The sequence below is a fragment of the Schistocerca cancellata genome, chromosome 1, assembly GCF_023864275.1.
Source record: "Schistocerca cancellata isolate TAMUIC-IGC-003103 chromosome 1, iqSchCanc2.1, whole genome shotgun sequence".
Lineage (NCBI taxonomy): Eukaryota > Metazoa > Arthropoda > Insecta > Orthoptera > Acrididae > Schistocerca > Schistocerca cancellata.
In genome coordinates, this window is record NC_064626.1 from 1248359408 (window position 1) to 1248386763 (window position 27356).

At 39.5% G+C, this 27356-nt stretch overlaps 1 protein-coding gene across 2 annotated transcripts in view; it reads left to right on the top strand.

Moving 5' to 3' along the window:
• LOC126094910 (serine/threonine-protein phosphatase 6 regulatory ankyrin repeat subunit C-like) overlaps positions 1-27356 on the top strand; it is a 314292-nt gene that overhangs the window by 99282 nt on the left and 187654 nt on the right. For both annotated transcript variants that reach the window (XM_049909562.1, XM_049909553.1), the window contains exons 6-7: positions 5003-5311; positions 17488-17589. In XM_049909562.1, the coding sequence (XP_049765519.1) occupies positions 5003-5311; positions 17488-17589 (411 nt within the window). The remainder of the gene's footprint in view (positions 1-5002; positions 5312-17487; positions 17590-27356) is intronic.

The following is a 27356-nucleotide window of genomic DNA, read 5'->3' on the forward strand; positions in this document are numbered from 1 at the left end:
CTGTAACTGTGTACACCCATTGTTGACTCACTGGAGAGTAGTTGAGTGGCCTCCTATAAAGCTGTACAGTGGAGCACCCACCATGTACAAAGTGGCTGCTGCACGCTTGATGTGCTATAGTTAAATTGCAGGCACCTTGGAAGGGCAGCAGCCTGTGGTTCGCCAGTGTGTGGATGGCAGCTGGATTGTAGGTGTTGTGATGGTTGCCTACTTTAGTTCTTAACTGATTGTCCTCGGTGTTGACTTACTGCGTTGCTACATTGGCTGAAATATGGGGTGTGGAAGTACAACACTGACTACTTTAAATGATGTAGCTGACAGGCGTACATTTGCGTTTCACAGTACTTTACCTTCACTGTTCACAACCCCCCAATAATACACAGTTATATGGCCAGTGTATTATTGTTTAACTTTTGATAAGCCTCATTATAGGCGAACCTCCACATACTGCTACAATAGTTTACTATCTAACATCTAAGAACAGTAAAAACCTAACCACAAAGTTCATAGTTCTTTCAGAATAATCAGGTATGTTCGGAGCAGACACTGACAATCTTTTAACACATGGCCTAATTGTGTAACACTTATTTCACAGTTAAGTTGAAGCATTGTTGTTGTTCTAACCAACACAGGTTTCTTGTCTGAAACTCAGCCATGGACTGACTGTCTTGGGACCAAAAATCTGGCCCTTATATATATCTTCACAATTGTTGTTGTTGTTGTTGTTGTTGTCTTCAGTCCCGAGACTGGTTTGATGCAGCTCTCCATGCTACTCTATCCTGTGCAAGCTTCTTCATCTCCCAGTACCTACTGCAACCTACATCCTTCTGAATCTGCTTAGTATATTCATCTCTTGGTCTCCCCCTACGATTTTTACCCTCCACACTGCCCTCCAATACTAAATTGGTGATCCCTTGATACCTCAGAACATGTCCTACCAACCGATCCCTTCTTCTGGTCAAGTTGTGCCACAAACTTCTCTTCTCCCCAATCCTATTCAATACTTCCTCATTAGTTATGTGATCTACCCATCTAATCTTCAGCATTCTTCTGTAGCACCACATTTCGAAAGCTTCTATTCTCTTCTTGTCCAAACTATATACCGTCCATGTTTCACTTCCATACATGGCTACACTCCATACAAATACTTTCAGAAATGACTTCCTGACACTTAAATCTATACTCGATGTTAACAAATTTCTCTTCTTCAGAAACGCTTTCCTTGCCATTGCCAGTCTACATTTTATATCCTCTCTACTTCAACCATCATCAGTTATTTTGCTCCCCAAATAGCAAAACTCCTTTACTACTTTAAGTGTCTCATTTCCTACTCTAATACCCTCAACATCACCCGACTTAATTCGACTACATTCCATTATCCTCGTTTTGCTTTTGTTGATGTTCATCTTATATCCTCCCTTCAAGACACCATCCATTCCATTCAACTGCTCTTTCCAGTATTCCAGTCAACATTGTCAAAAGCTTTCTCTAAGTCTACAAATGCTAGAAATGTAGGTTTGCCTTTCCTTAATCTTTCTTCTAAGATAAGTCGTAAGGTCAGTATTGCCTCATGTGTTCCAGTATTTCTACGGAATCCAAACTGATCTTCCCCGAGGTCGGCTTCTACTAGTTTTTCCATTCGTCTGTAAAGAATTCGTGTTAGTATTTTGCAGTTGTGGCTTATTAAACTGACTGTTCGGTAATTTTCACATCTGTCAACACCTGCTTTCTTTGGGATTGGAATTATTATATTCTTCTTGAAGTCTGAGGGTATTTCGGCTGTTTCATACATCTTGCTCACCAGGTGGTAGTTTTGTCAGGACTGGCTCTCCCAAGGCAGTCAGTAGTTCCAATGGAATGTTGTCTACTCCAGGGGCCTTGTTTCGACTCAGGTCTTTCAGTGCCCTGTCAAACTCTTCACGCAGTATTGTATCTCCCATTTCATCTTCTTCTACATCCTCTTCCATTTCCATAATATTGTCCTCAGGTACATCGCCCTTGTATAGACCCTCTATATACTCCTTCCACCTTTCTGCTTTCCTTTCTTTACTTAGAACTGGGTTTCCATCTGAGCTCTTGATGTTCATACAAGTGGTTCTCTTATCTCCAAAGGTCTCTATAATTTTCCTGTAGGCAGTATCTATCTTACCCCTAGTGAGATAAGGCTCTACATCCTTACATTTGTGCTCTAGCCATCCCTGCTTAGCCATTTTGCACTTCCTGTCGATCTCATTTTTGAGACGTTTATATTCCATTTTGCCTGCTTCATTTACTGCATTTTTATATTTTCTCCTTTCATCAATTAAATTCAATATTTCTTCTGTTACCCAAGGATTTCTACTAGCGCCAGTTTTCTTTCTCCTGATAACGACATCCTCTTGAGTAGTCCCCGCCCGGAGATCCGAATGTGGGACTATTTTACCTCCGGAATATTTTACCCAAGAGTATGCCATCATCATTTAATCATACAGTAAAGCTGCATGCCCTCGGGAAAATTTACGGCCGTAGTTTCCCCTTGCTTTCAGCCATTCGCAGTATCAGCACAGCACAGCAAGGCCGTTTTGGTTATTGTTACAAGGCCAGATCAGTCAATCATCCAGACTGTTGCCCTTGCAACTACTGAAAAGGCTGCTGCCCCTCTTCAGGAACCACATGTTTGTCTGGCCTCTCAACAGATACCCCTCCGTCGTGGTTGTACCTACGGAATGGCTATCTGTATCGCTGAGGCACGCAAGCCTCCCCACCAACGGCAAGGTCCATGATTCATGGGGGGGGGGGGGGGGGATCTTCACAATTGTAGGTACTGAAACTACACATTGTTTGAAGTTAAATTTACAGAAATTACAATTAAAACTTAACTCATTGAACTAACTGACTATATCAAAAAATTGGTTCTTTTTAACAGTTTCTTCTACTACAAGGTTTAGTCCGAATTATTTGTTTAAATCATGGAATTAACAAACATAAGTATGCAAACAATACTTTTGACAAAACTGTTAATTACTTTGAAATTAATTAAGAACCAGCTTTGCTAACATGTTTTCGAATAGAAAAAAAAAAAGAAAGATCCTTTAAGAGCACTACTAGTAGTTTATCCAAATGTTTATAATTAGTACAGAATTTATATTTGTTTATAAGTCAACGATAGAATTTAAATTACGAAACAGTTACTGATTTCAACCTATAATGAAAGTATTAACTAGGAATAGTCGAAATAAATTAGAAAATCAATTACATACTTAAAACTAAGCACAAAATGATATCTGTTGTTATATTCTTTAAAACTGAGGGCCAACCTTTCTCTTTTATGAAAATGCAGATTATACTCATGTACCGGTATGTTCATGGTAATTAATTCAAAAATTAAAAAATTAATTTTAAGGAGGCAGATGGCAAAACAAGAGGGTAATTACTATTTTATTACTTGATTTGTTTTCACCATGTAACGCCCGCGGTTTACGTCCTTCTTCGTAGCTGAGCGATGTATCACTTTTCGTTCTGACCCCACAACTCTTCCTTTCCTATATCTTTACTACTTTTTATCTATATAAATGATGAACTATTGATTTTGCCATTTAACAACTTTTTAATAACTATGGAAGTATTACAGGCATTGGGTCCCACCTAATGTGTCACCCGCCTATACATTTTACATGAACCTTTCAAGACTCAATCGATCTGTTTGCAAAGAGAGAAAGCAGAATATCTCTTCCTTTGACGTTGTCCAACAATGACCTAGGAAGCTTGACGCCCTCACGGCCCAGGCTCTTCCATGGCCCGCGGTAGTTTGCAGCATTCATTTTATTCCTTGCCCACTTGCCGCTACGTCGAACTTTCGTGGTGATCGTTGGGCCACGTCTTCCACATTATCTGCAACATAAATAAACTTTCTTCCCACAGTATTTCTGAAAACCCAAAAACAAATTTAAAGAACATAATAATAATAACTGTTCTTACAATTATTCGTATAAGTCTTGGTTGATTTAATGAGGGGTGGGACAGGCCTAAGCCTTGTGACACCACACACAGAGAGAGAGAGAGAAAGAGAGAGAGAGAGAGAGTGTGTGTGTGTGTGGGTGTGTTTGTTGGTGTTGTTTATTGCCTGTTGATGAATCATTGCACTTACTATTTGGTGAGTTGTTACTTTTATTCCTAAATTATTTATGTTCTGCCAGAACTTTCCATTACCATACCTACATCCAAGTTGATACTCATTTTCAATACAGCCACTGTTTGTTCCTAACCTATGAAATTTTTATGCTCCTACTCATGCAAGTCACAGCTGTGATATGGTAGTTGAGAGATCCTGTTGCATTCAGAGTAGAGTATGGAATGCCATCTTTTGCTCAAGTACACTGTAAATCTGCTGATCAGTGCCATGCTCAGTCATCCCTCACATTGGAACTGCCTGTAGCATAGTTCAGATTTTCCATTTTCTCTGCTCTGTTACAGCTCTGCTTTTATAACTTCAATACTGATATTAACTATAATGTTTTTCAGTTAATGTGCACTGTTCACACGCAAAGGTGCTTAGGTTCTTGTTCATATCAGATGAGTTCCCAGCCTGATGCACCACTTAAAACATGTCCATTTGGCACACAAAAATAAGCCAGTTTTGTTTATTTGATTATGCTGATGTATTTTTAAATGAAACCCACTGCTCATATATTGAAAAAGCACTTCCTAATGCTGATTAAACATTCTTTTAGCACCAAACAAAACAGAGTTAAAAAATGTTCTGTGTGAACTTTCAACTACTGTCATGAGTTATCAGTGGTGATTCGGCTGAATCATAGCACCACCTGAAGGAGTGTGGCAAGCAGTAAAACATACTATGATGGGCAACCTGATGGCTACTAACCTGATGTGTTTCAATATGTCATATGCATCAATATGTCGTCTGTATTTGGATGACAATACACTTACAAAAAATGTTAGTGAAGTGTTCATTTACTGTATTTACTTCCACAAGATATTTAAATGGTCTTTCTGCCTTTTGCAGGTTATAAGTCTTCTTGTTGATGCTGGTGCTGATCTTTCAATAAAGGATGTGCTTGGAAGGACTGCACTTCATAGAACACTGGCAAATATGGACAATTTTAGATTCTTGTGGGACAAATGTCCAGAATTCACACACTCAGTTGATAAGAAGGGACAGACACCAGTACACAGAGGACTCTTAACCTTTCGCTATCATTATGACATGAGGTATGTGGTACAGGAGTTGCTGGCAGCAGGTGCAGATTACAAATCATGTGATGAAGATGGGAAGACAGCTTTGAGTTTGGCAGCAGAGCAACACTGTTATTATGTAAGCATTTGTTTTCTTCCAGCTTCATCAATACCCATGTACATTTTTTAAATAACTGTATGCTGAAAATGTTTGCAAATACACTATTGGCCATTAAAATTGCTACACCAAGAAGAAATGCAGATGATAAATGGGTATTCATTGGACAGATATATTATACTAGAACTGACATGTGATTACATTTTCACGCAATTTGGGTGCATAGATCCTGAGAAATCAGTACCCAGAACAATCACCTCTGGCCGTAATAACGGCCTTGATACGCCTGGGCATTGAGTCAAACAGAGCTTGGATGGTGTGTACAGGTACAGCTGCCCATGCATCTTCAGCACGATACCACAGTTTATCAAGAGTAGTGACTGGCGTATTGTGACGAGCCAGTTGCTCGGCCACCATTGACCAGACATTTTCAATTGGTGAGAGATCTGGAGAATGTGCTGACCAGGGCAGCAGTTGAACATTTTCTGTATCCAGAAAGGCCCGTACAGGATCTGCAACATGCGGTCATGCATTATCCTACTGAAATGTAGGGTTTCGCAGGGATCGAATGAAGGATAGAGCCACGGCTCGTAACACATCTGAAATGTAACATCCACTGTTCAAAGTGCCGTCAATGCGAACAAGAGGTGACTGAGACGTGTAACCAATGCCACCCCATACCATCTTGCCTGGTGATACGCCAGTATGGCAATGACGAATACACGCTTCCAATGTGCGTTCACCGTGATATCGTCAAACATGGATGCTGTAAACAGAACCTGGATTCATCCGAAAAAATGACGTTTTTCCATTCGGGCACCCAGGTTCATTGTTGAGTACACCATCACAGGCACTCCTGCCTGTGATGCAGCATCAAGAGTAACCGCAACCATGGTGTCCGAGCTGATAGTTCATGCTGCTGCAAATGCCGTCAAACTGTTCCTGCAGATGGTTGTTGTCTTGCAAACGTCCCCATCTGTTGACTCAGGCATCGAGACATGGATGCACGATCCATTACAGCCATGCAGATAAGATGCCTGTCATCTCGACTGCCAGTGATACGAGGCCATTGGGATCCAGCACAGTGTTCCGTATTATCCTCTTGAACCCACCGATTCCATATTCTGCTAACAGTCATTGGATCTCAACCAACGTGAGCAGCAATGTTGCGATACGATAAACTACAATCGTGATAGGCTACAATCCGACCTTTATCAAAGTCGGAAACATGATGGTACGCATTTCTCCTCCTTACACAAGGCATCACAACAACGTTTCACCAGGAAACGCCAGTCAACTGCTGTTTGTGTATGAGAAATCGGTTGAAAACTTTCCTCATATCAGCACGTTGTAGGTGTCGCCACTGACGCCAACCTTGTGTGAATGCTCTGAAAAGCTAATCATTTGCATATAACAGCATCTTCTTCCTGTCGGTTAAATTTCATGCCTGTAGCACGTCATCTTCATGGTGTAGCAATTTTAATGGCCAGTAGTGTACTAGACACAACTAAGTGTCTTATATTTGACACTGAACAAAGTAATTGTGTCAGTATGTACAAATAATAGAGGGCTGGAAACAATAAAGTGAAAAAAATTACTGTCAGATATGGGAGGTCACTGAATCACTTAGCAGCTAAATATCCCATTATATTGTAAAGTGAGGAATTAGCAAACTGTTTCGGAATAAATATGGATTCTTCAGTAACAGCAAATGAGATAGACAGTCTGTGAAAGGTTATTTTGTAACCATCCATCTTGTAAAAGCGTTATAATAATAATAATAATAATAATAATAATAATAATAATAATAATAATAATTTTACTGTCATTTGGCTGATTACAGCAATAGACAAAGTCAAGAGCATATATTTCTACATTAACTACTATATCGATGTAAATTGGTTTACATAAAATAGGTACACATTAGAATGCAGTGTGTTCATCTTCAAAAAATTCATCAGTGGTATAAAATGGATTGTTTACTTATAGCTTGCATAATTTAGTTTTAAAAATATTTACAGGCAGTTCTTTAAAGTCAACACTTAGTCTATTTAACATCCTTAGTTCAAGAACTAGGTAGGAGTTCTGCGATTTTGATAAGCTATGATATGGCACGTCTACAGATGTTCTGTTTCTAGTATTATTGCTATCAATATCACTTCTCAACACAAAATTAGAGACATTGTTTCTAATGTACAATAAAACATTGTAGATGAATAAGTTTACTACTGTAAGACACTGCAATTTAATAAACAGAAGTTTACAATGTTCTGTTTTATCAGAACCCGTTATTATTCTTACTACTTTCTTCTGTAAAAGTAAAATGTCATTTCCAGAATGAGATTTTCACTCTGCAGCGGAGTGTGCGCTGATATAAAACTTCCTGGCAGATTAAAACTGTGTGCCTGACCGAGACTCGAACTTGGGACCTTTGCCTTTCGCGGGCAAGTGCTCTACCATCTGAGCTACCGAAGCACGACTCACGCCCGGTACTCACACAATATTGCATGCTGATGACACAACTTTTCTACATAAAAGCTCTGATCTAGGTACACTGGCAGAAGTAAAGCTGTGAGTACCAGGCGTGAGTCGTGCTTCGGTAGCTCAGATGGTAGAGCACTTACCCACGAAAGGCAAAGGTCCTGAGTTCGAGTCTCGGTCGGGCACACAGTTTTAATGTGCCAGGAAGTTTCAAAATGTCATTTACATGACAGCTATTACCCCACAGTAAGATTCCATAAGAGATGATGCTTTGGAAGAAGGCAAAATATGCTGATCTCACATAGTCATTGGGAACATGTCTTTTTAAATTTCTAATTAGATAAATACTTCTTGAAAGCCTAGCCAATATATTTATAATTTGTGGTTCCCATGTCAATTTATTGTCAATAGTAACACCTAAAAATTTAACAGTTTCTAATTCTTGGTAGTTAGGAATCTCTTTGAGGCTAACGTAAAGTGTCTGGGTTTTGTTTTCATTTAGTAAGAAACCATTAGCTTTGAACCATAGTGAGGACTGAGCAAGGGTATTTTCGATCAGTGTTTTCAGTGTACCTAGATCAGAGCTTTTATGTAGAAAAGTTGTGTCATCAGCATGCAATATTGTGTGAGAATTTATGAACAAGGGCAGGTCATTAATCATTAGTATAAACAGTAAAGGTCCAAGCACCAACCCTTGAGGCACTCCGTACATAACATTAACCAAATTCGATTTCTCCTTACCAATGCACACAACTTGTTGACACTTCTCTAGAAAAGACCTGAACATATTTATACTGTTGTCATCAAAACCATAGTAAACTAGCTTATTCAGCACAGTGTACTGCTCCACACAGTCAAAGGCTCTGCTCAGGTCAAAAAATGTAGCCTGGGCATAGTCCCTAGCCTCGAACACATCTAGGACTACTTTTACGAGGGCATCCATTGCATCCGTTGTGGATTTGCCTTTCCTAAATCGAAACTGTTTATCACTAATTATATTTAGTTTACCCAAGTAGACACTAATTTGCTCATACATAATTGTTTCTAAAATTTTTGAAAAAACTGGTCTGTAACTAGTGGGATAGTTCTTTTCCCCTTTTTTATATATGGGCACAACTATAGAAATTTTTAGTATGTTGGAGAACTTACTTTCAACTAGGCATTTGTTAACACAAAAAGTTAAAGGATAAATCACACAATCAATAACATCTTTCAACAAATTACATGGCATATCATAGTAATCAACACTAACTGAAGGTTTGAAATTTTTAGGATATTATTTGGGCTCACTTCTGTGAAAGTGAAGGTGCTTGGGGGAAGCTTTTCAAAGCAGCTATCTGTAATGCTAAGTGCTTTTTCAGGAGCTTTGTGTATTGAACTACTAATTTCTTCAATGGACTGAATGCAATATTTATTAAATTCTTCTGGGGAATGGTGTTTAGTGTGTGAAATGGAGTTTATTACACTCCAGGCCTTTTTGCATTTATTGCTAGATTTTTTCAATGTTTACTATGTTATGCAGTTTCTTTGCTTCATTTATTACTTTCCTATACTTGTATTTAGCTTTAGCATACAGTTCTTTACACAGTTCTGATTTACTGGTTTTGTACAGACTAGAAGAATACAGCATAACAGTATTTTTCAGTTGCCCTAACTGTGGAGTATACCATTCCTTCATTTTCCTTTTCCTGTAATTAATACTAATATTCACTGTACATTTTTTCAGAGGGATGTTATTTTCAAATATATTTAAAAATATGGAGAAAAACCTGGTGAAAACAATATCAGCTGAACAGTGTTGAAGTCTAATAAAATGTGTGTCCCAACTGAAATAAGTGAGGGCATGTCTAAACTTATCCATCCTCTCTCTGCTCACTGGTCTAGTAACCACAATTTTAGATTCTGGCTTGGTGCAGTCTGAAGTTACATTATCAAGACTAAGATATACTGCATCATGGTCTGAGAAAAGGAAGTTGATTACATCAGTGGACATACAAGTTCTCTTAATATTTGTAAATATATTGTCTAGACAGGATGAGCCTCTAGTACATCTGCAGTTAACATAGTACAGGTTAAATTGCTGAAGCACATTTTTGAGCTCTGTCAGTTTTTCTGTCCTGCAGGACATCAAAATGTGAATTGATATCCCCTGCAATGACAATATTGTATTTTCTCCATTTCGGTATACGTATGTACAGTAAGAGTTCCTTCAGTTTCTCCAGAAAGATATGGGGGTCACCACTAGGTGGCCTTACACTTCTACTACCATAAGCTTAAGACTCTCAGTTACTAGACCTGATATTTCAAAATGCATTTTGTATAAAGGGTATTGAGATCTGTCCTGCCACAGTTTGGTGCAAGAGGTCTTTTTGCATATATTGCTACCCCACCACTTAAGTGCTGTTTTCTGCAATAGCAACTAAGTAGTGTGTAATCGTCCAATTCTTTGTACCCAAGCTCATCCTCTTTACAAAAATGTTCACTTAAACATAGAATATCTACCATATTTTCATTTGAAAATTCGTTGACTATTAAGTTCTTATCTGCCATACCCTGAATGTTGAGGTAGCATACTTTAAACTCTACTTTAGGCATTTCTTTTTTTGCATAATCTCTTAGTTGACATGACCTAATGTTACTGCATGAAATTTGACCAGGTTGTGTCCTTATGTTACTAGAACACTAAGCCTGGTCTATGCATACAAGTTTTTTGTCACCTCAGTTGAAACATAATCCAAACACATTACTGGTCTTTCTTCCTTCTCTAGCTTACCCAATACTATTCCAAGAAGTGTATCACTCAAAACATGTTTACCTAGGTTATTGAAATGTTGACCATGCTTGGTATGCCATTCTCTTCTACAACTACTGGTGTTAATTAAGGAAACATTCTTAAAGTGCTTACATATAGCTTTGTACTCCATATTGGTCTGCTTCATGGTTCATTAGTGAGAAACAAGATAACTACTTTGTTCTTGTTATGAATGGTGTCATGATTTAGTGAATGTACACTCCTGGAAATTGAAATAAGAACACCGTGAATTCATTGTCCCAGGAAGGGGAAACTTTATTGACACATTCCTGGGGTCAGATACATCACATGATCACACTGACAGAACCACAGGCACATAGACACAGGCAACAGAGCATGCACAATGTCGGCACTAGTACAGTGTATATCCACCTTTCGCAGCAATGCAGGCTGCTATTCTCCCATGGAGATGATCGTAGAGATGCTGGATGTAGTCCTGTGGAATGGCTTGCCATGCCATTTCCACCTGGCGCCTCAGTTGGACCAGCGTTCGTGCTGGACGTTGTAATGGATCTGGGAGACGTTATTTTTTTTACCGTATTTGTTGATACCGAATTTAAATGTTTTCTTATATTTTTGTCAGGATTTATTATAATTTGTCTTATTATATGTTAATTTACTTCTGTTTTTGAGAGTAAAAGCATATTGATTACTATTAGAAAATGTATCGAAGATTAGCAGAGAGACTGATTACAACTGGAAGATTGTGTGTGGTGTAAAACATCTTTGACGTTGGAGTCATCTTTGACTGTACTCAGTCGGCAGCTAACTGTTGGTGTGTGTTGACCATGGTGTTGATGGAAGAACAATTTGAAGTATGTTACTATTATTTTTGTATTAATTAAAAAGAAGAAACTACATTTGAAGAAACTGTATTTGAAACACCAAAATGAGAGAAACACGTTGAATCACGTCAATTCTGCAACCAACAAAGACGCATTGTGGAATCATTCTCAGACAACTGAAGCCAAGACTATATCGCCATATAAACGTCTAATGGAAAAGGTACTGTCACGAAATATGGCAAATTTAAGTAAATAAGAAAAAATAGTGATCATATTTTTCAATTTGTGACTTAGCCGTATTTCAACGTGCAGACTGCGTGAGACGACGCTTCATCCAGTCCCAAACATGCTCAATGGGGGACAGATCCGGAGATCTTGCTGGCCAGGGTAGTTGACTTACACCTTCTAGAGGACATTGGGTGGCACGGGATACATGCGGACGTGCATTGTCCTGTTGGAACAGCAAGTTCCCTTGCCGGTCTAGGAATGATAGAACGATGGGTTCGATGACGGTTTGGATGTACCGTGCACTATTCAGTGTCCCCTCGACGATCACCAGTGGTGTACGGCCAGTGTAGGAGATCGCTCCCCACACCATGATGCCGGGTGTTGGCCCTGTGTGCCTCGGTCGTATGCAGTCCTGATTGTGGCGCTCACCTGCACGGCGCCAAACACGCATACGACCATCATTGGCACCAAGGCGACTCTCATCGCTGAAGACGACACGTCTCCATTCGTCCCTCCATTCACGCCTGTCGCGACACCACTGGAGGCAGGCTGCACGATGTTGGGGTGTGAGCGGAAGACGACCTAACGGTGTGCGGGACCGTATCCCAGCTTCATGGAGACGGTTGCGAATGGTCCTCGTCGATACCCCAGGAGCAACAGTGTCCCTAATTTGCTGGGAAGTGGCGGTGCGGTCCCCTACGGCACTGCGTAGGATCCTACGGTCTTGGCGTGCATCCGTGCATCGCTGCGGTCCGGTCCCAGGTCGACAGGCACGTGCACCTTCCGCCGACCACTGGCGACAACATCGATGTACAGTGGAGACCTCACGCCCCACGTGTTGAGCAATTCGGCGGTACGTCCACCCGGCCTCCCGCATGCCCACTATACGCCCTCGCTCAAAGTCCGTCAACTGCACATATGGTTCACGTCCACGCTGTCACTGCATGCTACCAGTGTTAAAGACTGCGATGGAGCTCCGTATGCCACGGCAAACTGGCTGACACTGACGGCGGTGGTGCACAAATGCTGCGCAGCTAGCGCCATTCGACGGCCAACACCGCGGTTCCTGGTGTGTCCGCTGTGCCGTGCGTGTGATCATTGTTTGTACAGCCCTCTCGCAGTGTCCGGAGCAAGTATGGTGGGTCTGACACACCGGTGTCAATGTGTTCTTTTTTCCATTTCCAGGAGTGTATATAGGCAGATGAGTTTCATTTTCAGTTGATTGCTCTATGTGATCTATATCATATGTTGTGGATAGATTTTAGAATGAATCCTCATGCAGTCAAGTCCATAAATCTGACATGATATTGATCATAACTGCATTATGAAGCTCATTACAAAATGAGTGTGAATTATTAAAAGAAGCATTACATGTGACTGCATCTTATGCAAACTGTGTTGGTTTGCTGTGGAGCAAAAACATCCCACTGGTCAGCTTCCAGTCATCCTTCAGGAGATTTTGATAATATGATCCTATGACACTTTTACTCTTACAGGAATAGTCTGTTATCATCACACAATGGCAATCCCAAAAAAAATACTCAGCATCACTTTGTCTGATGATGGTTGGGCATTTGCCTTTTTTAGCATTGGTGAATCAACTTGTTTCCGTTGGTTGCTTTGCACCATTGTCTTGAGGTCATAGTGATACATGCGAGCACTCATCCATGGGGTTTAGGTGGCTAAGGAAGTCATCTGAATTGGCCTGAATTGGAAGATATTTTGAATGGGTTCGAGCAGTTGCAGAACACAGTGGGTGGCAACCTTTCTCATTTTAAAAATGTCAATGTAAGATTTTGAAAACTGACCTTTGGCTGACTTTCACTTCTTTTAACACCACCTCAGTTGTTGTGTGCTCATCTTTGAGTATCAGGGCCTCTACTTCTTTCATGATTCCTGCTTCTCCACAGATATATGGATTTCCACTCTGTTGTTCATCATGTAGAACTGTTTGATCACAATGGAAGTGTCATTCATTCATAAGATGTTGCATTGTTGCATGCACCTACACCAACTTGCCATGGATTACTGCAGTGTTGTTCTCCTTCGAATGGAGAAAGTGAATTACCTCATAATATTCCATTTTATTCTGTTTCCTATAGTGATGTGCTCAAGTTATATGGTGTGAAGATTTCAGTGTGTACCAAAACTGCAGACTGTATCTACAGAAAGACAAAAACCAATTACAGATTTAATTTTTAAGGGGATACTTAAAACTTCATCAGTACCCCTCAAAAAAGTATTCTTATTTGACTGGACATATTAAATCACACTTTGAGACACATGCTGGACACTGTGAACCTTAACTTTTTCCTTCTATGAGAGAGGCTTTAATTTTTTGTCACAGTGTACTTTCATATGTATACACTGAATAAATTTTTAGACACACACACACACACACACACACACACACACACACACACACACACACACACACATAGTAAGTCAGCTGTGTTTAAAAATGCTACTATCATTTTTTAATTTTTGGGAGAGATGGCCAATAGAAAATTGTCCTCATGGGATGTAGAGTGTGACAGACAAGCAAAATACTCTCACACTTCAAGAAGAAAGCACTAATCCCAATAATAAAGAAGGAAGGTGCTGACAGGTATGAGTATTATCAACCAATCATTTTAAAACAAATAATGGTTACTAATTCATAACCTGAATTATTTACAGAAGGACTGAATGAGTGGTTTGAAGCAGACATGGGGAAAGATCAGATTGGTTCCTGGAGAAACGTAGGAACATGCAAAGCAGTACTGACCCTCCAACTTATATCTGAAGAAATGCTGAAGAGAAACAACTCCACATTTATATAATTTGCAAATTTAGAAAAAGTTTTTGATGTTTGTGACTGGAATACACTCTTTTAAATTGTAGGTTCACTTACCAGGGATGAAATACTGGGTTCAAAAGCTATCTACAACTTGTAAATAAACCAAATGACAGTTATGAGTCAAAGGTCATGAAAAAAATGAGCTCCATCATAGAGGGACACCAAAGGCTTGACTGTATAGGAAGTTTATGTGGATGTTAAGTTGCAGGAGTTATGCAGAGGTGAAGAGACATGAAGTGAATAGACCAACAGGTAGAGCTGCATCAAATCAGTGTTTCAACAAAAGATCTCAATAGCAACAACTACTACGGATGAATAAATGCATATCTGCAACAATGGACAGAGATCTGGTGTGCAAAATTTACTGTCACTCTGTATAAGTGATGTAGCCTCTACAAGGGTGAAGTCAGAACTCTTGCTATAAAAGTTTATAAAGACTTTTTTCAGTAAGTACAATATACTAAATGGGTTCTCTGAGCATCTGCTTAAGGAAATTGTTATTGTGGATGAGGATATATAGGACATTATGGATGCGGTAACTCATTTTTAATAAACTCTTCACTGCTCAAAAATGTGCTGTAATAATAATATTTGGTGCTCATACATGATGATCTTGCAGACATCTGTTTAAGGAGTTGAACATTCTGGCTACTGCTTCACAGTGTATGTATTTCCTTATGAAGTTTGTTATCAACAACCCATTGCAGTTAAAAGATGTATGTAATTATAATAGAAGAAGGCGAAATGATATCCATTATTCTGTGTTAAGATTGCCTTTAGCACAAAGAGGGGTGCACAGTGCTGCAGCTAAAATTTTTGATCACTTACTTAGTGATATAAACTGTTTGACGGACATCAAAGCAAAGCTTGAAAACAAACTGAAAAAGTTTCTCTTTGTCAACTCCTTATATTCTGTAGTAGAATTTCTATTATTGTAATGTGTAAAAGGTGCTGGGTGAAAATTAACTAACTCACATCTCCTGTATGTTGTTCCACATTGTCATGACATATCTTCTAAAATGATCCATGGAACATGAAATTAACTGACTTACATAATAAATAAAGACATTCAGTATTATAATGCTGGAATAGTATAAAAGAGCAGTTTCCTACAGCCCATTGCTTACAGGAAGATACATACACCATATTTACCAAATGATAATATGTAATCTAAGAAAATCTGTTTTGGGAAAACATTAACTCACAGAACTTTAAATTCCGTACTTAAAGCGCTATTTTGGATATATATCCAGTTTAAGCCTTTAGTAGGTATAAATATTTACTTAAACATATCTGATGACACAGCTTATCAAGGTACTGATATAAATGTAGCTTCATAGCTGTTTGAAAACCAGTACAATTTATACATATGTTTTGTTTTAGTATAAATTTAACCATCTGCATAACAATTTTTGTTGAACTCTGTAGGATTTTATTTGTGCACAAATATGCAGCTTCTATGATAGGTATTTAGGCACAGAATCTATAGTTATATGTAATGTAATGTAATGTGTTTTAGTCATCACATAATACACACATTTCCAGAACATGTATCTGATGTACAGGAGACATGTCAAGGTTACAATTTGCTTATTTAAAATTTTGTCACACTTACAATAATACTTTGTGGAGTAATTACTTACTTGCAATTTTTAAGACTTTCAGTATTTACATCTACTATAACTCTCATAAATTTTGCCCATCCAGTTAGCCGTGCGGTCTAGCGCACGGCTTTCTGGGTGGGAAGGAGTGCCTGGTCCCCAGTACGAATACGCCCGGCGGACTTGTGTTGAGGTCCAGTGAACCGGCCAGTCTGTGGATGGTTTTTAGGCGGTTTTCCATCTGCCTCAGCGAATGCAGGCTAGTTCCCCTTATTCTGCCTCAGTTACACTATGTCAGCAATTGCTGCACAAACAAGTTCTTCATGTATGCATACACCATCATTACTCTACCACACAAACATAGGGGTTACACTCGTCTGGTGTGAGATGTTCCCTGGGGGTCCACTGGGGGCCAAACCGCACAATAACACTGGATTCGGTGTGGGACGGTGGGGGGGGGGGTTTAGTGGACTGTGGTAGTCCTCGTGGGGTCATGGACCACTGCAGCTGTGGTGGGGACGGAGCCTCTCCGTCATTTCTAGGTCCCCGGTTAACATACAATACATACAACACAGTCACAAATTTTTATTCCATTTTAGGGGTCCAGATCAAAGTATCACTTCAATCTTCGTGAAATCTTCCACAGAGTAGTAGCATTGTTCAATTAGAAAATCTTGTAACATGCTTTTTAAAATATTTATCTTCATATTCATTATGTCTGGAAGTGAAACATGGACAATAAATAGTTTGGACAAGAAGAGAATAGAAGCTTTTGAAATGTGGTGCTACAGAAGAATCCTGAAGATTATATGGGTAGATCACATAACTAATGAGGCGGTATTGAATAGAATTGGGGAGTAGAGAAGCTTGTGGCACAACTTGACTAGAAGAAGGGATCGGTTGGTAGGACATGTTCTGAGGCATCAAGGGATCACCAATTTAGTACTTGCGGGCAGCGCAGAGAGTAAAAATCGTAAAGGGAGACCAAGAGATGAATACACTAAGCAGATTCAGAAGGATGTAGGCTGCAGTATATACTAGAATATGAAGCAGCTTGCACAGGATAGAGTAGCATGGAGAGCTGCATCAAACCGGTCTCAGGACTGAAGACCACAACAACAACAACATTCATTATGTCACACCCTTTTACTGTGTTGTGAATTTTCAGGGCTATATTGTGAGGAGTCTGAGCATGCAGTTTTAAGCAATGAGAGGTGAGCATGAAGTTCTCTGTATGTCTTGTGTCATGTGAGTGTGCATTTTTTTTTTTTTTTTTAAATAAATCAGTTCTGCAGCATAGAAAAAAAAAAACACCTCAAAGATGTATAAAGAGAGGACAGTTAATATTTTTAGGTCTTTAAATAATGGTTCTTTGGGGTTTTAATATTTATGTTTTATTAATGTTGAAATGTGTTCTACTTGTGTTACTCATTTTATTAAATCTGTTTCAGACTGTGAAGTCATTACTGAAAGCAGGAGCTGAAACATCATGTTGTGGTAAAGACACACTTACACAAATTCTCCACCTTGCTGCATGGAATGATGATTTTGAGGTAAACATACAAAATACTCACTACAACAGGAAACCAGATTCCAGAATTAAATTATGACCAAATAAATGCAGGAAGATGTTTTCTGTCTTTTATTGTTTCTTGAAAAACTAGATCTGTTTTTGTACTCTGTGGCCAGCATGATTCCCAGATCTGTCTCCAATAGAACATGTATGGATCCAGGTCAATCATCAACACTCTGCTAGTGCCAGTATTCAGGATATCAAGGACTAGTTAAAATTGTTGTAGGCCAGCTTACCTCAGGCAAGGACATAATGGCTTTATGAGTCCCTTTCCAACTGAATCAGAGCATGCATCCAGGCCAGATGAGATATGATGTCATACTGATTAGTGTACTTGTGCTGCCAGCTTCTTTGTAATTGATGTATTTAAAATAAATTACTAAAACCTTGTTCTTCACATATTTCCATCGTATTCAGGCATGTATGAAGTGGATACACAGATTATACATGTTATTGTCAGAGTCCAGAGAAGGAAATAACAAGACAAATATTTGTAATTGCGAACCAGTCACACTACTTACCTACTCTTCAAAGATAATTAAAAATATGATGTACACAACAGTAACACACCTGTTCAAAAATATAATGCTTAGTCTGCCTCAATTTGGATTTCAAAATGGTCTCTGCACCGAATGTAACATTTTTCTATTCACAAATCAGATTATACCCAATTTAAATGATAAATTAATGTCAACCTGCATTTTCTGTGACGTGTGAAAAAATTTGATTGTGTAGTTCACAGTATTGTCCTAGAGAAACTTAAATGTCATACCGTCATAGATCTTGCTGTAATTGGTTTTCATTCTATTTAATTGAAAAGACAAAGATTATTCTGCAAAAATATCTACATCTACATCTACATCCGTACTCCGCAAGCCACCTGACAGTGTGTGGCGGAGGGTACCTTGAGTACCTCTATCGGTTCTCCCTTCTATTCCAGTCTCGTATGGTTTGTGGAAAGAAGGATTGTTGGTATGCCTCTGTGTGGGCTCTAATCTCTCTGATTTTATCCTCATGGTCTCTTCACGAGATATACATAGGAGGGAGCAATATACTGCTTGACTCCTCGGTGAAGGTATGTTCTCGAAACTTCAACAAAAGCCCGTACCGAGCTACTGAGCATCTCTACTGCAGAGTCTTCCACTGGAGTTTATCTATCATCTCCGTAACACTTTTGCGATTACTAAATGCTCCTGTAATGAAATGCACTGCTCTCCGTTGGATCTTCTTTATCTCTTCTATCAACCCTATCTGGTACGAATCCCACACTGCTGAGCAGTATTCAAGCAGTGAGCGAACAAGTGTACTGTAACCTACTTCCTTTGTTTTTGGATTGTATTTCCTTAGGATTCTTCCAATGAATCTCAGTCTGGCATCTGCTTTACCAACGATCAACTTTATATGATCATTCCATTTTAAATCACTCCTAATGCGTACTCCCAGATAATTTATGGAATTAACTGTTTCCAGTTGCTGCCCTGCTATATTGTAGCTAAATGATAAGGGATCTTTCTTTCAATGTATTTGCAGCACATTACACTTGTCTACATTGAGATTCAATTGCCATTCCCTGCACCATGCGTCAATTCGCTGCAGATCCTCCTGCATTTCAGTACAATTTTCCATTGTTACAAGCTCTCGATATACCACAGCATCACCTGCAAAAAGCCTCAGTGAACTTCCTTGTCAGTCCTAGGGAGGGAATTCTCTAACCTAAAAAACCCACATGTGCACTCCACATGTACTCTGCTACCCTTGTAGCTGCTTCCTGCGTGTAGTGCATGGCTGACCTATTCAGTGGGACCCTACATTTCTCCACCCGATAGTGGAGGTCAAGAAATTTGCACCCCAGATCTCCGCAGAATTGTCTGAGCCTCTGATTTAAGCCTTCCACTCGGCTCCAAACCAGAGGACCGTGATCAGTTCTGGGAAATAATTAAAATGATGGCATTGTCATAGGAACCAATCAAATCATGATTAATGAGGTTATTTAGATGGCAGGCACCTCATATTATTTGTGCATAGTATGTTTGAGGAAAGGCATTTCATAATTATGTTTGTAACAATGCTTACATTATTACAAACATAGTTTGACAATGCCCCTCCTGAACAAATTATGTACGTACAAATATGAGATGCATAATGTCATAATCTGGACTGTGACTGCAAAAGTAATGTGGTTCCAACATTACCTTGTGGAGGCATAACTGCAATCAAAACAGTCTGAATGGTGAAATACTACAAAAGGATAAAATTATTTTGTTGAAACTTCATGACCAATTAATACTGTGTGCTAGACTGAGATTTGAATCTGGGACCTTTACTGTTCATGGGAAAAATGCTCTATTGACTGGACTACTCTAACATTCTGACAACTTAAAGTGTGAGTGTGGATCTGGGTTGTATTGGCTTATTCCCCGAAACCACCTCCCACTTCTTTACAAGATGACTTACATGGAATTTGCATACACTCTTCTTCACTGATTAGTCAGCTGCTGGAATCCCTCTTGACGTCTTCTCCTTCTAATAACACTAGGTACAGGAATTTTTAGACACTTTCTACATATGCAATAAGTAGACATACAAACTTTACTTTTCTTCAATTAATGGTGTATTTAACCTCCATTCACAATAAAAGTCTGACTTTCTGCATAAATATGTAACTTCTTGTAAGTCCCTTGTACAGCCAAACATTAGAAACAAATTGAGTTACAGTTAAAAAAAAGTTGGCTTGGATACCATGACCTTTCTTAACACTAATCATAAAATGAGTCTTGCCTCTAACAAGGTTGCGTCAAGTGTTTCCAAGAGTATTTTTCAACTGTTCTTGTTTTAATAACAATAGTCAATGATACAATAAGCTCAGAGCTGCATATAAACTCCATGGTTCTTCCTTACACACTCACTAAAACATCTATGGATTGCCCGACAGGTATTTGTCGGTGCTGTCCAACTGCTGCATCTACTTTCTTCTCGCGACTGATTTTAAACCTTCACACACAAACATGTGAAATGCAGTAGGTAGGACTCTACCATCACACATTCATATCCAGAATATCGTGTGTTCAAGATGGTAGAATGCTGAGTGGTTCTAGAATTCTTGAATCACTACACTACCTAAGCATGATTCACAGTCCATCTTCACAGGCTTACTTCCACTAGTGCCTCATCTGCTCTCCTTCAAACTTCACAGAAGTTCTCCTGCTTAGCTTGCAGGACTAGCACTTATGGAAGAGAGATTGTGGAGACATGGGCTAGCCACAATCTTGGGGACTGTTATCAGAATGAATTTTCACTCCGCAGAAGTTAGGAGAGCAGGTAATGGTAAGGGGTGTGTGTGTGTGGTTCATGAATTGCTTGGGTAGCTCCGTCAGTAGAATTTGCCCACAAAAGGTATGATTCCAGGTTTTAGACCTAGTCTGACAAACAGTTTCAATCTGCCAGTAAGCTTGAAATCAGCAAACACTCCACTGCAGAGTGAAAATTCATGCTGGAAACTATTTCCTTGTTGAAAAATGTGATGACTTTTTTCCATCTCACAGTGTATCATAGTGACTGACTATTTGGAAAGAGGAAAACATTTATTGGTACACACACTATCCTTGGGTTGTGAAGGACTCACTTGTTATGAATATGAGAGTAAATGAAGATCAGTTTTTTGCCTCTTGAAGATAAGTAATGGCCAGCAGTTATGCCTCAATCCTGCCCCTTCCCCCGCCCTCCCCCCTTCCACATGAATTTTCCTACTGATACAATCAAACTGTTTTTAGGTCTCTTTAAGCAATGTTATAAGACCATTTAAATCATGAGTGGGAGATGTGGCCAGAATTGTTACATAAAATGTAGTGATGCTCCTCCTCAATACACAAAAAAGTCAGTGATTGTGACATAAAAGTGGACCAGCTATATTCCTCACATTAACTCCTAAGTGAATTTGTTCTGTTTTCCCGCATGAAATCCAGTTATGATGACTGAGAGGTTATTTGCACAGTATACGCTTTTCATGCAAAGTTGGAGAAAATTTATTTTCTGATAGAAAATTAAATTTGGAATCTTACTGTCTCAAATACATTGATCTTGTGTTGACTATTGATAGCAAAGGGACTTTAGAGAATCTGACTCAGTAATATCATCTCTGACTCAATCATTTTTTTCTGACAATTGTGATCATTAGTGAATTATAGCTTCATATCAATATATCATAATAAATACACTTCATTACATAACATGGTCACATGTTATTTGTAGTGTCTCATTCCCACTTTGGAGATCTTGATTTATTTCTTTCATCCATGAAATACATGTTGTGCATTACTGGTTTTGCACCAAGACCTGTAAACAATGGATTTCTTGCTGCATTGTGACTCAAATTATGTTTCCAGCTCGTACAGTGGACTTTGACTGTGAAGTGCAAACTCTGCCTTTATTGCACTTCTCAGATTCATGTGCACTTATACATTCACTTCATACTGATGTTCCAATGTCTAACCTCAACAGGGTGATGCTGTCATGCCAGGAACAACATTAGTGCTGCTACTATGTCCTGAACAACATGTGTTGTTCTCAGGTTCATTTGGCCTATCCAGAGAGTGTGTCACATGATTTGAAGCATGAAGCCACATTGCCATATCAGCTTGCCACACCAACACTTCCACCTTCACTGCTTCAGCAGCCTTTGAGTCCACATGCAGTGCAATGTTTCACTCACTCATCCAAGCTGTTTCCTACAAACTTTCCAAACCATTTTTCCAGTGACAATGATCACCCCATTTGTGCTTGTAAGATTCCTTTCTGTGCCAGCCATGCTGTGTGTGATGTATGGACAGTGCTGTCCCTGCCCCCATCACACAGGCCTCGGTGATGCACCACATCCTCTGACCACCTCATCCACCTGCTCTACATCACTATTCTGCTTCCCTCCTCAACTGCCTACCTCTTTGCCAACTGCTCATCAGCCCATGCCATACCTGTTCAACTGCAACACATTCCTGTCAATAGATACACCAAACTTCCCCAGGTGCAGAAAGAGAACCCAAAAACATGGTTTCCCTTGATGAACAACATTGTGGATATTCATGGAATAATTAATAATGACACTCACTTTATTTGTCTTACCAACCATCTCCATGATCATACAGACCTTATTAGTGACTTGCTTTTCAACTTGCCTATTCCACATAAACATGTCACTATAAATTCCCTCATCATTGAGCACCTGTCACACCCTCATAGTTCTCACTGCACCAGCTCACTGGAATCTAAACTTCAGTGTGTGGATGAGGCATATTTTATTATCTGCCACTGACATCTTCTCCGTACTGCTGGCTTCTTGCCTACCTCTAATGTTGGTAGCAGCATTCATGCTTCCTGCCCATATCCTCTACACACAACTGGTAGAGGCCATGCACAAGCTTCTGCAGCTCAACAACCTACCTCCTAGTACCAAGTGGACTGCCACTGGCATGTCCTCTTCCATCCTCTGGTGCTCCCCACCGCAGCCTCTTGGCTAACCAGAAACACAGCTCATCAGATGGTTCGACTACATCACAGCCCACTCTGCAGCCCACATACCCACTATGCTGGTACCATGTGACCTTTGGTGACACGGCAAGAACCTGGCATCCTGCTTGTGCCTTTCCAAAGTCAACACATGGGCCAATTTAGGTGCCACAGCATACAGCTACACTACAGGGCACCTTTACTCTCATCAGTCACCCAACAAGTGTGCCAAGTTTGTTGATGACTTGAAGTTCCCCTCCCCTCCCAAGCTCCCACCTTAGTTGAGTGCTTCCACTTGGACATTGCCAACATCTGAACTCCACCTCTGTGTGGTCACACTGCACCATGAGAGCTCATACACGAAGACCTAGGATGCTGTGTGTTTATTATGCTCTGAGATGACATGGTCCTGGTAGCATTAGAACTTTGGTCTGGGCAGCATTACAACCTCCTTACTCCAGCCTGCACAGAGTGCTTTGGTGCGTGACTAACACCTTAGACATTTGCCGCAATGGGAAACAACAGACTGTGTTGCTTAACTGAGTTAACCCTTTGGGCTCTTGACGAGGACACTATGTCAATATCTGATTCTGAGATGTCATCCACAAACATGCCTTCCTCTGTGTGCACTGACCAATGGTCTTCCATGTTCACTTCTCATGTGTATCTGCTGATGCCAATGCTCAATGTGATTTCTCCCTACCTCTCGCTGTGTGATCTCTATACTGTCATCACTTGACCCCTCTCCCAGTGTTGCCATTTTCATTGTCAACATATCTGCATTTACTGTTGAGGATCTCTTTATCCAACTCCACGATGGCACCCTCTTTCTTCTCCAGATTCCTCTACATATGCACGATGATTCACTAGCTGCCCACGTCACTCTTCTCTGCTCCTCCCAGCTTTCACACAATGCTGTTGAGGACATCATCATGGCTTCTGTTGACAACAACTGTCATCTCCATACCACCACCCAGCTCATCACACACCCTCCCCCTGTATTGTGGGACCTGATGATCCCTCTCTCTTGAGTTGGCTGACCTCTGCAGATTCCTCACAAACTACGGGACTATAAGGTCTCCAAATCTGTGACTTCACATTGCCTTCAGCTTCGACAAATGGTCCAGTTGTGTCTACCTCAAGGGCCTGCCACAACATGACTGGTTGCACAGTCTTGCACGCCTCCTCACCAGTGCCAACTGGCCACCACTCCACACTATCAGTTGCAGTGCCAGTGTTATATTTCCTTCCTCATGCTCCACACTGCTAGATGGGGAGAGGGTAAGGGAAAGGAGGTGGGAGAGGGGTGCCTCTGTGGTGATTGTTGATGGCAGATTGACTATTGAGAGGCTGCCTAAACTGCTGTGAAGCACAGTGATACCACTCTTGACTCAGTCTGTTTCCTCATGCCATTGTGATTATTAGTGAATTATTCCTTGTATCAGTATGTAGTAATAAAGTGATTGCTCGTCATTATATTCAACAAGTCTAATGCCTTGTTTCCACAAGCTCAGTAGCGATGATATCGAGAGGTACACTTTTGTTTTACCATATAAATATTACTACCTATGTTACAGAACATATCATTCTACCCTCATAATGTTAGAAGATTGGTGAGTGCACCAATCATAGTAGCAAATGCTAAATTTAAAGGTAACAGTTTAGAAACTGTCATCTGTATTAAAAATCCATGCCAGGAGAATTTCCATGTAAGTGTATAATTTAATTTGATCAAGAGTAAGAGTAGTGCTTGCACAATAATAAGTAATATGTTACATGTTTCTCTTATAAGGCTTTTAATATAATACTGGAAGTTGCTTAGCTTGGTTCCCCCCTGCCCCTCTCCAAAACTCATGTCACCTGCTCATTGTGTTCCATTTGTTCTGCTCACAACTTACCTTATCTGTACAAGGGTGATCCCATTGGTACCACATTCTTATCAAATTTGACCATTCAGCAACTCAACTGTACTGTTTTATTTTCTTTACAAGTGGAGACAACAACTTTGGGATCACAGACTTACTTTGAACTTTGTAAACCTTTAGTAGGCCATTAAAACAACATTGTGTGCAAGTAGTAAGGTGTGCACTACTCTGGCAATTCTGAGAAAATCGCAAGAGGAGTCTTATGTGTCTGTTGTGTGGCTTATGTATCTTTGAGTAGGTGCTGATGTTATAGTTCGTGATGGCCAAATGATTAGCATTCGAGCTTCATAAGACAACCCTATACGAGGAAACATTTCAACTCCCATTGGAACTTAATTATTAATCTATGTTTTTCATCACTGGTCATATTAGTTCGTATGACATTTGAGGAGAGGGGGAAAAAAAGTGTTGTTGCACGAAGTTTCAATTTTTGTTTTCCATGCCTGTATGACAAATACCATCCTGAAATTGTGATGTGGAGAGCACATCTGATGAGTAATTGTACATTACTCTTGTGGTCTGGCACATTGTGACTTAACGTATTACTGATTGTGAATAATGTCATTTTCATCATGATTTATCAACGTTTGACTCGTGCTTTCAAGCCTGTCCCTCATCCTTGAAAATTTAATTATAAATAGTAAATAGTCCAGCAACATATGAAGTTCACTGTAACCTCATAAACAGAATTCAAACCATCGCTGCATCCATGACCCTCTTGCAAAGCACGAATACTAACAATTTGACCCCGACAACTTCCCACAACTGGTAGCTTCATACAGATACATCAATTACATAATAGGTGCGTAAAAATTCTCTTGTGATTTTCTTGGAATTGCCAGAGTAGTGCACCTTACTACTTGCACATTATGTTGTTCTCATAGCCTACTAAAAGAGCAAACTTAGAAGTAAATTCGTGATCCTGACATTGTGACCTGCCCTTGTTAGTCATTTTATTTATATCAATACATATTCAATAGATACATTTTTCTGTGGTAATGCATGGATGTGGAATGAGTCAAAACACTTAATTCATTATTATATTCATATCATTAAGAATCACAAACAAAGATTAAATATACAAATTAGAAAATAGCAATAAAAAACACAATCAATAAGTTCTAATTTCACTCACCAATGGAGGTTAAGACACATTCTCCAGTTATTATCTAAACAGTTATTTATAAAGTAAAAAGGACCATTGTCTTGACTTAAAGAACACAAATTAATGTAATTAAAGCAGCAAAATACATTAAAACAGGAATACACAAAAATACATGGGAAATAATCTTACTTACCTTTTTTTTTCAACCAATAACTCCTCTAGCTTACTCTTAAATAGTATACTGTTATTTCATAAACACCCTATATTACTTGGAAGTGTGCTGAAGATTTTTGTACTTGTATTTTACACAGTTTTTCTCCAGAGACAAATTTTTCAGGTCACTGTGTATGCTACATTTCCTTCTTGTGTAATGATGACTGTATAACTCATTCATTTCATACTAAGAGGAAATTTGTAGCATGAAAGTCATGGCTGAAAAGAGATTTTGCAATGCAGTTGTTAGTGTTCCTGTTTGCTTAAAAAGATTACAACATGAGATTATTGGAAGCACACCACACAAAAATTTGGACAACCTTTTTCCGACTTCCAAAGACATTTTTTGACATTGGTGAATTGCCCACGATGATTATTCCATAACACATAAGGGAATTGAAGTCGCCAGAGTAGACAGATTTTGGGACTCTGATGTCTCCATTTTTGGCAATTATCCAATTGCCAAATGTTGCTGATCTAAACCTTTTCAGGGTTTGGTGGATGTGGTGTTCCCAGTTACGCCTGTTATTTATATGGATGTCTAAGAATTCTGAACAATTTGCTTGCTGTATCTTCTGGCCTTCATGTGCATTGTTTATCTCCTGTGGGCTTTTGTGATCAGAATGGAAATGAATGTAATTGGTTTAGCTGAGGTTTATTGATAGAGAATTTACTGTGAACCAGTTCAGAACAACTGCAAGTAATTGATTGGCACTTAACTCATGTATGTTTTATTGTCTATCATAATACTTGTGTCATCTGCAAACATTGTCAAGTTGCTTGCTTTATTTGAGGACAGAAGTAAGTCATTAATATATGTGATAAATAGTAGAGGACCAAGGACAGAATGTTTTGAAACTCCGTAATGTGCTCTACCCCATTCGGATTCTTCCTCTCCTACCAGTGTGTTGTTACCACCTAAAACTATAGCCTCAAAGCCAGCAGTCTATTTGTCCTGTGATTCCATAATGGTGTGCTTTCTCTCTATGTATCCTGTGTTCAACA